This window comes from Myotis davidii, unplaced genomic scaffold (assembly GCF_000327345.1).
Source record: "Myotis davidii unplaced genomic scaffold, ASM32734v1 scaffold762, whole genome shotgun sequence".
In the NCBI taxonomy this organism is placed as follows: domain Eukaryota; kingdom Metazoa; phylum Chordata; class Mammalia; order Chiroptera; family Vespertilionidae; genus Myotis; species Myotis davidii.
The window spans coordinates 166,877-177,074 of NW_006293699.1; the positions used below are offsets into that span (position 1 = coordinate 166,877).

The 10,198-nt window shown below is 59.6% G+C and overlaps 2 protein-coding genes across 2 annotated transcripts; one reads left to right on the forward strand and one right to left on the reverse strand.

The window, feature by feature from the left end:
* The first annotated feature begins 6 nt into the window (after positions 1-6).
* ASIC3 (acid sensing ion channel subunit 3) lies at positions 7-3,793 on the forward strand. The gene is made up of 8 exons (XM_015566237.1): positions 7-839; positions 1,520-1,670; positions 1,880-2,007; positions 2,197-2,442; positions 2,773-2,923; positions 3,000-3,079; positions 3,191-3,262; positions 3,610-3,793. Exons 1-8 carry the CDS (start codon positions 306-308, stop codon positions 3,781-3,783), a joined length of 1,536 nt encoding a protein of 511 aa, XP_015421723.1. The 5' UTR covers positions 7-305; the 3' UTR covers positions 3,784-3,793.
* A 984-nt stretch (positions 3,794-4,777) lies between these two features.
* Positions 4,778-8,707, reverse strand: CDK5 (cyclin-dependent kinase 5). Its single transcript, XM_006767269.2, has 12 exons — positions 8,568-8,707; positions 7,882-7,970; positions 7,719-7,786; positions 7,521-7,581; positions 7,368-7,424; positions 6,621-6,716; positions 6,422-6,496; positions 6,167-6,263; positions 5,929-5,998; positions 5,336-5,396; positions 5,150-5,230; positions 4,778-5,060 (listed from the first exon to the last, which is right to left on the reverse strand). The coding sequence occupies exons 1-12, from the start codon at positions 8,602-8,604 to the stop codon at positions 4,974-4,976; spliced, it is 879 nt and encodes a 292-aa protein (XP_006767332.1). The 5' UTR covers positions 8,605-8,707; the 3' UTR covers positions 4,778-4,973.
* Positions 8,708-10,198: the final 1,491 nt, after the last annotated feature.

The window sequence follows — 10,198 nt, forward strand, 5'->3', positions numbered from 1 at the left end:
CCACGCAGGCTGCACCCTACCCGCTCGGCTGCGGCTGCGGAGCCCCCAGCCCAGCCCCGGCCCGTGGAGCCACAGCCCGTTCCCGGACGAGGCCAGCTGGACCCTTCGGGTCACTACATCCAACCCAGCCAGGCCAGTGCCTCCCCACCTCCCTTTCAGGTGTGGCTCCTCTCCTTGCCTCCCATTGCACTGTCCCCTGCCTGGCCAGCCCCTCCCAGACCTCAGGCTGACCCTCTCTGCTCCTAAACCTCCGTAGCCTGGCCACCAACCCCAGCCTTCTCTGTTCCCTCACCTCAGCGGGGGCCATGAAGCCCCCCTCGGGGCCGGAGGAAGCCCGGCGGCAGGCCTCGGACATCAGTGTGTTCGCCAGCAGCTGCACGCTACACGGGCTGAGCCATGTCTTTGGTCGAGGAAGCCTGACCCCGCGCCGGGGGCTGTGGGCCGTGGCCATGCTCCTGTCGATGGCTGCCTTCCTCTACCAGGTGGCAGAGAGGGTGCGCTACTACGGGGAGTTCCATCACGAGACGGCCCTGGACGAGCGCGAAAGCCACCAGCTCATCTTCCCGGCCATCACCCTGTGCAACATCAACCCGCTGCGCCGCTCACGTCTCACGCCCAACGACCTGCACTGGGCCGGGCCCTCGCTGCTAGGCCTGGAGCCCTCTGAGCACGCCGCCTTCCTACGCGCGCTGGGCCAGCCCCCCACACCACCCGGCTTCATGCCCAGCCCCACCTTCGACATGGCCCGGCTCTACACCCGGGCTGGGCACACCCTGGAGGACATGCTGCTGGACTGTCGCTACCGCGGCCAACCCTGCGGGCCTGAGAACTTCACTGCGGTGAGCTGGCCACCCACCCTTCCCACCAGAGACCCCGGAGTGCCGAGGGCTGGCCATCCCAGTCTTGGCAGCCCAGGTTCCCCCAAAGCCAGGGATCTTAGCACCTGTGCCCTGGGACCCTGTCCTTCCCAGCAGGATGCAGGTCCCCACCTGACCAATACCCGCCTTTCTGTTGAGACCAGCCCTGTCACTCAGCTGAACTAGAGTGTGCCAGGTCACACCTTCCAGAGTGGGCACTCACCCAGGCTGGCTCTGGGCTCAGGACTGGTCTATGGAAACCTCACTACTGGGGGTGGAGGGATACAAGTGGGGCTGGACCATTTCAGGGCAGAAGACTCCACTGTCTGCGAGGGAGGGGCTGGTTTCCCTCTGCTTCACATTCTGCCAGTCCTGGAGGGGAGCAACTGGGACCCACTGTTTTTACCCCAGCCTCCAAAGAAACACTTGCCCTGTGGACGGGTGCCCTAGGCTGCGGATAGAAGGGGTGAGAAGGTGGCATGATGGGAGCCCATGAGGGTCCAACTACATGCGCCTGTATGATGGGGGGGCATTGAGATGTGGGCCTCCATGTTCAAAGAAGAAATCCAAACAGGATGGGGAAGGGAGCGGTCCCATGGCCCTAGGCTTGCCTGGCTGCCCCTTGCTCCCCAGTGAGGTCTGCACCCGTCTGCTACCCCCAGATCTTTACCAGGATGGGTCAGTGCTACACCTTCAACTCCGGTGCGGATGGGGCAGAGCTTCTCACCACCCCCAAGGGCGGAGCGGGCAATGGGCTGGAGATCATGCTGGATGTGCAGCAGGACGAGTACCTGCCCGTGTGGAAGGACATGGGTAGGGGAGCCCGCGTGTGAGGCTAGCGGGTGGCCCCCGGTGGGGTGCAAAAGGCTCTGGGAAGGAGAGGAGGTGCTGGGAAGGGACCTGAAGCTGTCCTTCCTTTATGAGTAGGGAGCGGGCGGGGTTGGCCCAGCACAGGCCTGGGGAGAGGGGCTGCAGCCAGGGCCCCCAGGAACCCAGGCCTCAGGTCCCTTCCCCCCTCACAGAGGAGACCCCGTTTGAGGTGGGGATCCGAGTGCAGATCCACACCCAGGAGGAGCCACCAAGCATCGACCAACTGGGCTTTGGGGCAGCCCCTGGCTACCAGGTTTTTGTGTCTTGCCAGCAGCAGCAAGTATCCTTGCCTGGGCCAAGCCCCCCTTCCCCGCCCCCCACCAAGGCTCACACCCCCTCCTGCAGCCCACACCACTGAGACCCCAACCCTGCAGCTCTTCAGACCTGTCCCAGGGCCTCAACCCCGCAGTGACCACGCACATTCTCCCTGGGCGCCCGCTTCTCCCCAAGCCTCCTTAACCCTCTACAGCTGAGCTTCCTGCCACCACCCTGGGGCGACTGCAGCTCCGCATCCCTAGACCCCGACTTTGAGCCAGAACCCGCTGGTCCCCTGGGTCCCCCCAGCCCCAGCCCCGGCCCCAGCCCTCCCTATAGTCTAATGGGGTGTCGCCTGGCCTGCGAAACCCGCTATGTGGCTCGGAAGTGCGGCTGCCGAATGAGTAATTTTAGTAGTAAAGGTATTAATATGAAGAAGAGGTTTACTCAGAGTTCCAATGTAGGCCCTGGTATGATTTTTCAAACACCTCACCCAAGGGAGTTTGTGCCCACATAAACCCACCCAGCAGAAAGCTGTTTACAGTTCAGGCAGATAATTTGGTGCCAGTGAACTGACTTAGAGCTTAGTATGCGGACCTCTGACTGCACAAAAAGGCTGACCAGTTGAAAAAGTTCACTGTCCTCATAAGTCTCAGAGATTTGACCCGGGCCAACCAGGCCTTCCTGTGCCCACCCACCAGCCTGCATGTCAGCACGGGGCTCTGGACTAGCCGCCTAACGTTTCTGACGCTGTGTCCTCTGCAAACGGGGGTGACGATGTCCCTCCTAGAGACCAGGGAACGCGCACCAGGGCGCGTCCAGTGAGCATTCCCGCCCCCTTTCCTCCAGGGAGAACGTACTGGTGCTGGACATCTTCTTTGAGGCCCTCAACTACGAGACAGTGGAGCAGAAGAAGGCCTATGAGGTGTCAGAGCTGCTAGGTGTGTGTGCAGGGCGCCCTGGGGAGGTGTGCACAGAGCAGGTGGCTGTGAGCCGACAGTGACTCCATCTCTACAGGCGACATTGGGGGCCAGATGGGGCTGTTCATCGGGGCCAGCCTGCTCACCATCCTCGAGATCCTGGACTACCTCTGCGAGGTGGGCCTGCGCCCAGCTCTGGGAGAGGGAAAGAAGCCACAGACCCACCCGGGAGGTGGGGGGAAGAGGAGGAGGTGTGGGCTGACCACCTCCCCCACTGCTTGCCCCCAGGTGTTCCTAGACAGGGTCCTGGGATACTTCTGGAACCGGAAGCGCTCCCAAAGGCCCTCCAGCACCCATCTGGTAGCAGCCCACTCTTCCTCCCCTGCCACCTCCACCTGGATGCTCGGCCGTCCCCTTGAAGCCGGCAGGGAGGGGCATGCAGGACTTGGCTGGTCCCTGGGTGGGAGGAGCCTTCCCCTCCTCTGACCCTCTCCCTTCTCCCACAGCTTCAGGAAGGGCTGGGCAGCCATGGAAATCAAGTGCCCAATCTCAGTTTAGGCTCCAGGTAACACAAAATGCCCCCTAAGGTCAAGGGAGATGGGGCAGGTCCAGTCCAGAGGGTGGCGTTCAGGTCCAGGAGGGCAGGAGCAAGGTAGGGCATTGGTCCGAGGCCTCCTGTCGCAGCGCTGTGGTCTGTGTCTCAGCAGGCCTTCCACCCCTCCCTGTGCCGTCACCAGGACTCTTTCTGCCTCCCACCGCACCTGCTACCTCGTCACACGGCTCTAGACCTGGTGTCTGTGTCTTCAGGGCCGAACCTCAACATCCTGGACACGCTCTGCCTGCACATGACTTTGCCATCTTCATCCCAAATAAAGTTCTAGTGCATCCGCCTGAGCTGTTCCTCTTACAGGCAGACCCGTCAGGCCAAGGTCAGCCCTACTCAGGCACAAGACTTCTGCCAGCCATCATCTAAGGACATGGTGTCTGAAACGTGGGTGGCTTCCCAATTAGCCTGCAAATGTCTCTCTGGGAGAGAAGAGTAAGAAGGGGGCACCAGTCATTTATACCTCAGTGGGAATAAGTTTCAGTGTGACATCTCAGAGAGAATGGAGCCCAAAGCCAGGTGTGCAAGCAGACAGGAGTCAGTAGCAGGACAATCCCACTGGGGGACTATCGGGAAGTGGGGAGCAGGCAGAGGGAATCTCCCACTTCCAAGAACACAAGCTGCTGTCCTGCCTTAGGTCATGACTGTTTTTCTCACATATGGGACCAGGCTCAGCGTGCTGTCTCCACGGGAAGAGCTCTTGCTTCCCCGGCCTCCCTTCAACAGCACAGGCCCCAGCTTGAGGTGGTGAGGGGGCCGGCCTCACTTCTGTAAGGACACACCCAGCCACAGCCCACTTTCCCTGCAACCCCAAATATGAGAAACCTGACAAGGCAGCAGGGAGAGGTGTTCCTGATCTAACTACATCTTTGAGTCTCTCCTGTCCCAGCCTGCAGGCCGAGGTATGGGGGGATGAAGAGGGAAGGGACAGGGCAGGCACCCATGGGATACAGAGAACCACAAGGAAACGCCGGCCCTTTTCTCCTGTTCCAGTGGAAGCTCTCGGACACTGGCTGCCTAAGCCCTTAGTCACGGGCCCTCCTGCCGAGAAAGTGGCGTGCACAAGCACATAAGCACGTGTGGGCACAGCACTGCCCTGGGCCCAGCCACTGGGTTGAGAGTCATAGCCCCTGCCCCCAGCCCTCAGCCCCCAGCCCAGGACCACGTACAGCACACAGTGGGACAGGACAGGGTTGCATGTGGTGGTGAAGCGGGGTAGAAACCCCAACCCAAGCCCACCCTCTCAGAGCCACCCACCACCACATTAGCCAGACTGTGGGAAAGGAGCCAATTTATGAAATTAAATAAAGTCTGTAGAGGGAGAGAGAACCCAGGCGAGGGCGCCTACACCCGCGTGGGCCCAGCACAGCTGGAGCTCAGCACACTGTGCGTTCTTGCTTTCCTCCCCTCCCGGGAGGGGGCTGAAAACAGGCCAGGCCCCAGCCTGGCGACCCAGGGTCCCAGAGCCTAGGGGGGGCAGAAGTCGGAGAAGTAGGGGTGCTGCAGAGCCTCCTCTGCCGAGATGCGCTGGATGGGGTTGCACTTCAGGAGGTTCTGGAGGCACGGAAGGAAGGCGTGGCAGGGTCAGGCAGGGCCAGCTGCCCGGAGCCCCACCCTCCCCCAGTTCCCCTGCTCCCGGTCACCTGCAGCAGGTCCCTGCCTGTGGCATTGAGCTTGGGTACGACGTTCACCAGGGATGTTGTGGCCGGGTACATCGGGTAGGGCTGTAGGAGACAGACAGAGTCAGACCAGAGGTGAGGGGCACGGAGGCTGCTAGGGCTGAGAAATAAGGACCACCGCTGAACCATGACCCCCACCCCCCGTAACACCTTATAGTCCGGCAGCTTGGTCATAGCAGGCCATTGCTCCTCAGTCGGTGTCCCCAGCAGTGTGTCCAGGGAGTCAAGGATCACTCAGGGCAACAGGGCAGGGTGCGAGGCTCTTCTCCCAGGAAGAATTCCTCAGACTCACCCCTGCCCACCCCGCTTTATCCGCCAGCTCACCACAGAAGCAGCCCCAGCACATGGGATTCTCATTTTCAGTCCCACCTGCATGGTGTTTACTGTGGGCCAGGCGCTACAGATACACATGTCATCTGCTGGGACCTGAACCCTGATGTCTGTGTACTGAGGACCCGCCAGCCTTCCCCGACGCCCACAGACCCTCCTGCCAATCCTTTTGGCTCCCTGGTCCTAAGGAGTCACCTTGCAGCTGGAAGAGCATTCTCTTGGCTTCTTCCCCCAGGGAAACCTTGTAGCTCTGCATGCAGCTGCACTGTGACAACCAGGGGTGTTCCCCACCCTCTGCCCTCTACCCCTGACCTTCAGAAGCCCACAGCCCCTCCCATGCTGACCCAGCCCATCGCCCAAGGCTCCTCACTCCCCTTCCAGAGGGCTCGGGGCGAAGGGGAATGGAAGGATATCGGAAGATCCTCTTCAACTGGTCATCTACATCGTTGCCGGGGAAGAGAGGCCTCCCTGCATTGGCCAGCTCTGGGAGAAAGAGGACAGGGTGAGAGGAGCGGACACACGAGGAAACCCTCACTCCCAAGACTCCCCAGCCCCAATGGCCCTGCTCCTTGCCCCAGAGGGGACCCTCCAAACCCTATCTGTCAGCTCAAAGGGGAGAGAAAGTGCCTCTGCAGACCCCCAGCACGTCACCTGCAAAAATGCAGCCGGCTGACCACATGTCAATGGACGTGGAGTACAGCTTGGCCCCAAAGAGGACATCCGGTGGGCGGTACCACAGCGTGACCACCTGGAAAAGACCCCACCCACAGGGGCCCCCCACTTAGAGGGCTGGGGGGAGGAGGCTCAGATAGGAGAGAGTAACGTTTTGGGTCCTAGATAGGAGCTGAGAGAGATGCTCACTGGGGAAGCCCTCCCTCAACCCAATATCCCACCCCGCCCGCTCACCTCAGCTGAGTAACAGCGAACAGGGATCCCAAAGGCTCGAGCCAACCCGAAATCAGCCAATTTCAGCTCCCCATTCTGAGGGAGATGGGAGGAACAGTGTCAGGGCTAGCTCCGTGGTCCCACCTTCCAGCCCAGCTTCCTCGTCATTCAGACATTGGCTCCAGTCTCCCCCATCTCCCACCTTCTCCCCAAAAGGTACCCTGTTTATGAGCAGATTCTGAGGCTTCAGGTCCCTGTGCAGCACGTTTCGGCTGTGACAAAACCCCAGGCCTTTTAGCAGCTGGAAGAGGAATGACTGGGGGAGGAGCAGGGAAGAGGGCGTCAGACCCTCAGGATGGGAAGCTGTGCCCAACTCCCCTTTTCGCCCTCTGCTTTGCTTCGTACCCACTGGACTTTTAGCACCAAGTTGAGCGACACACCACTCATTTATTATCAAGGGTTTACTCTGTATTATGCTGGATATTAGAAATGAACAATGAATGGGGGGACTTACAGCCATGTGCACCTGCCTACCTTCCCGGCGCACAGTATTCTCCCTTCCCTGGCCTCATTTGAACATCCACGTCATAACAGTCAACATATACATATATTGTGCTATATTATTATTCAGCATTTGTTTCCCTTGGAATCTGAGACAAGGCATTTGGTCGTGGGCCTAGAACAGTGCCTGGCGCACAGCAAAACATTCAGTATTTGTTGAATGAATAATGTCTCTCTTTGAATCTCATTTTTTCATCTCTCGAGTGTAAATCATGTCACTGAGACCATTACTGTCAGGTCAGAGATCATGGGAAAAGGCTCCTGGAGAGTAAACACAGGATTCTCTCAGTCCCGGACACCCAGAGCGTCTCTGTTCAGGGCCTGAGCTTGGTGCTCAAAGGCAGGTACACTGAACGTATACTCGAACCCCAGCCTCCACGAGACCCCAGAACAGCAGTCCCCTCACCTTCACAATTTCAGGATCTAGATCACCATTGCAGCTGTCAAAATATTTCTTAAGGTCCTAAAAAGGGATGGAGTGGGGGAAGGGACAGAGTTTAACCTCAGTCTGGGCCCCTATATCCTCCCAAGGCTACTGTCCCCCAAGTCCCACTTTCACCTGGTCACAGAACTCAAAAACCAAAGTCAACTTCTTGTCGCTATGCAGGACGTCATGGAGCCTAGGGAGAAGGGAGGGCTTAGCCAGGCAGGTCCACAGGATGCTCCTAACACCCCACTAGCAGCCCAGTCCATCGCTGAAGCCCCCACCTCCTCCGGATGGCTACACAGGCAAGGAGGAGCCTGCGGGCCTACACACCTGACAATGTTCTTGTGCTTCAGCTCTTTGAGTAGGCAGATTTCCCGAAGGGCAGAACTCGGCACTCCCTACACATGGGAGGGGGCAGGGTGGGCCACAGTCACATCCCACCCAACCTAGGCCCTCAATCCCCGCCCCTCCCCACCAGAGGCCCCAGTCCTACCTCATCATCGTCATCCAGCCTCACCCGTTTCAGGGCCACGATCTCATGAGTCTCCCGATTTTTGGCCTTGAACACTGTTCCGTAGGTGCCTAGTGGTAGGAGGTTGGGGTGAGGGAAAGAATGGGGCACCCTTCCCCACTCCAAGAAGTCCTTCCCAAGAGGGGAGGTATCATGGGAGTGTGTTCCGATGCCTGGACGAGTAAGAGAAGAGAATCAGGGTGAAAGCCGGGCGTGGCGGAGCTTTGTGAGTGGGGACGTGGCACAGAGGGGCCTGCAGAGGCTCAGAGGTCTAAGCAAGGGGCGGCTGTGACTGCCAGGCAGGTCAATAATGAAGGCAGTGCTTTGAGAGGGGCCGGAAATAGTGAGCAGGGGTCTGGGAGAGGAATGAAGGCTGGCAGGAACGTTGAGGTTGAGGTCTGCTGTCAGAACTGAGGCTGGGGGGAAGGGGGTCGTACAAGTGGTGCTGAGGTCCGGAGATCGGGCCTACAGGGAGTGCTAAGTTTGGGAGGGGGCGTCTGCAGGAAATGCTAACAGGAGGATTGTTGTTTGCACCGAGTGTGGAGCTCGGGCCAAGGCTGCAGCCGGTGCTGAGGTCGGAGTCTGTGGGCATTGCTGATGGTAGAGGAAGGAGCCAGAGATGCAAGGAATGCAGAAGATCTTGCAAGAACATCTCGTGGTCCTATTACCTTCCCCAATCTTCTCCAGTTTCTCGTATTTCTGCATCGCAGCCGCTTCGGGGACCCTTGTGGGCCCTCCGTTTTAATATTCTGGCCCCGGCAATGCAGAGGAGGCGGCACCCCAGCCTCCAGCCCGGCCCCGCCCTCCCGCCTGCCCATGAGCTTCTGGAGCTTGTAGTCCTAAGACCACCAGGCTTCCCAGTAATGCCCGGCGCCCGAGGCCGCCAGAGGACTACAACCCCCAGCAGGCTGCGCTCAGGCTCTCTGCGGCACCGGCTGCCCGGGACTCGGGTTCCCCGGTGGAGGCAAACCCTGGACTTCAAGTCCCAGGAAGCATCACATATCCGCTTTCCGGGTGCCGGGGTAGCGCCGCGGCTCCCAGTGTGCTCCGCTCTAATTTCTTTCCGTGACCACCACCTTCTTTTGAGAGAGGCCTCTCCGGGGTGACACATTCCAGAGTGCAGCAGGGCTGGGGGTGGGGCGCTCTCTGAGGTTTGGGGTTTGGTGGCCTACATCCCGAGCCCAGGCGGTCCGGCTCTGACCGGGTCGATGGTGTCGAGGTCTCAACGGCCTCGTGGCCATCTCTGCACGGGTTCCCACTTCTCTCCAGGCCATCTGGTGAGCGCAGCGTTGATTGGGGAATGGCTCCCAGCCATCTCTTCCTGATGATGTCTTTACGGGGGCCAGCTGACCCTAAGGCTGGGCCGAGAGGCAGGTGTGCCCCATTGGAAACTGGAATTAGCGTTCGCCGAAGACCCTTCTGTTCTCTGGGCCACCCGACTCCAGTCGCTCGCTTCCCCAGGCAAACCGGCTGGAGTCGTTCCCCGCCCCCCAACCCCAGGCCAGTCTCCAGAGCGCGAGCCCAGCTAGGGTGTGGCCGAGGCTGGCAGGTTGGTTACCGCCCTCAACAGACAGACGCACAGACAGATGCAGTAGCCTTGACCGCATCCCGTACGGAGGCGATTATAGATGTGATCGCGCTGCTCTCTCATTGTCTCATGATTGCATTTCTGAGGGCTGTGAACCGAACGAAATGGGGCCCAACCCGCACGTAGCGCAGGAACCCGAGTGGGTGCTAAATATGTATTAACTCGTTTACATCTGAACGTTTTGTGCGTTCACGATTCTGTGCTTCACCCAGGGGCAGACTATAGAAAAGAAGCGAAAAGTGTATTCCTTATCCGAAGAACTTATCATTTAGTTGAGAAAACCAGAAGTGCACACAGATTTTTAAATGACAGGTGATGGCTATGAATTGGGTTCAAGGACGGAGGTCACCGCAGGGAATCTCTCCCGGGCAGAAGTCCCCGGCTTTGGGGAAGTCAAGTCCAGCTCAGGGTACCGGGCATCCAACCTCCAGCCCGAAACACCCCTCTCGCCCCCCACCCCGCCCTTTCCCCCCGGCCAAGATGGGGCTTTCGTGGAGGTGCTGGGGATTACTGGAGGGGAGGGCCGGCGGGCGCGAGAGATTCTTAGCCCGATACACTCCTATTTCAGCCTCCCCGTCCCGAATTTCCTTGTCATCTTCGTGCCTCCGTTTTCCTGCCTGGAATCCCCAGTGAGCGGGCTCCTTTCCGCCCAGCGGTGCCTCCAAGGGGCCAGACACGGCGTCCCTGCGGCACCCAAGCCCGGCGCGTGGG

Coding starts and splice junctions, on each gene's coding strand:
- CDK5 (XM_006767269.2), bottom strand. CDS start 8,604: ATGCAGAAATACGAGAAACTGGAGAAGATTGGGGAAG. Junction 7,971..8,567: donor ACTGGAGAAGATTGGGGAAG/GTAATAGGACCA, acceptor TCCTACCACTAG/GCACCTACGGAACAGTGTTC. Junction 5,231..5,335: donor CCAAGCTGCCGGACTATAAG/GTGTTACGGGGG, acceptor TGTCTCCTACAG/CCCTACCCGATGTACCCGGC.
- ASIC3 (XM_015566237.1), top strand. CDS start 306: ATGAAGCCCCCCTCGGGGCCGGAGGAAGCCCGGCGGCAGGCCTCGGAC. Junction 2,008..2,196: donor TGTCTTGCCAGCAGCAGCAA/GTATCCTTGCCT, acceptor AACCCTCTACAG/CTGAGCTTCCTGCCACCACC. Junction 3,080..3,190: donor TCCTGGACTACCTCTGCGAG/GTGGGCCTGCGC, acceptor GCTTGCCCCCAG/GTGTTCCTAGACAGGGTCCT.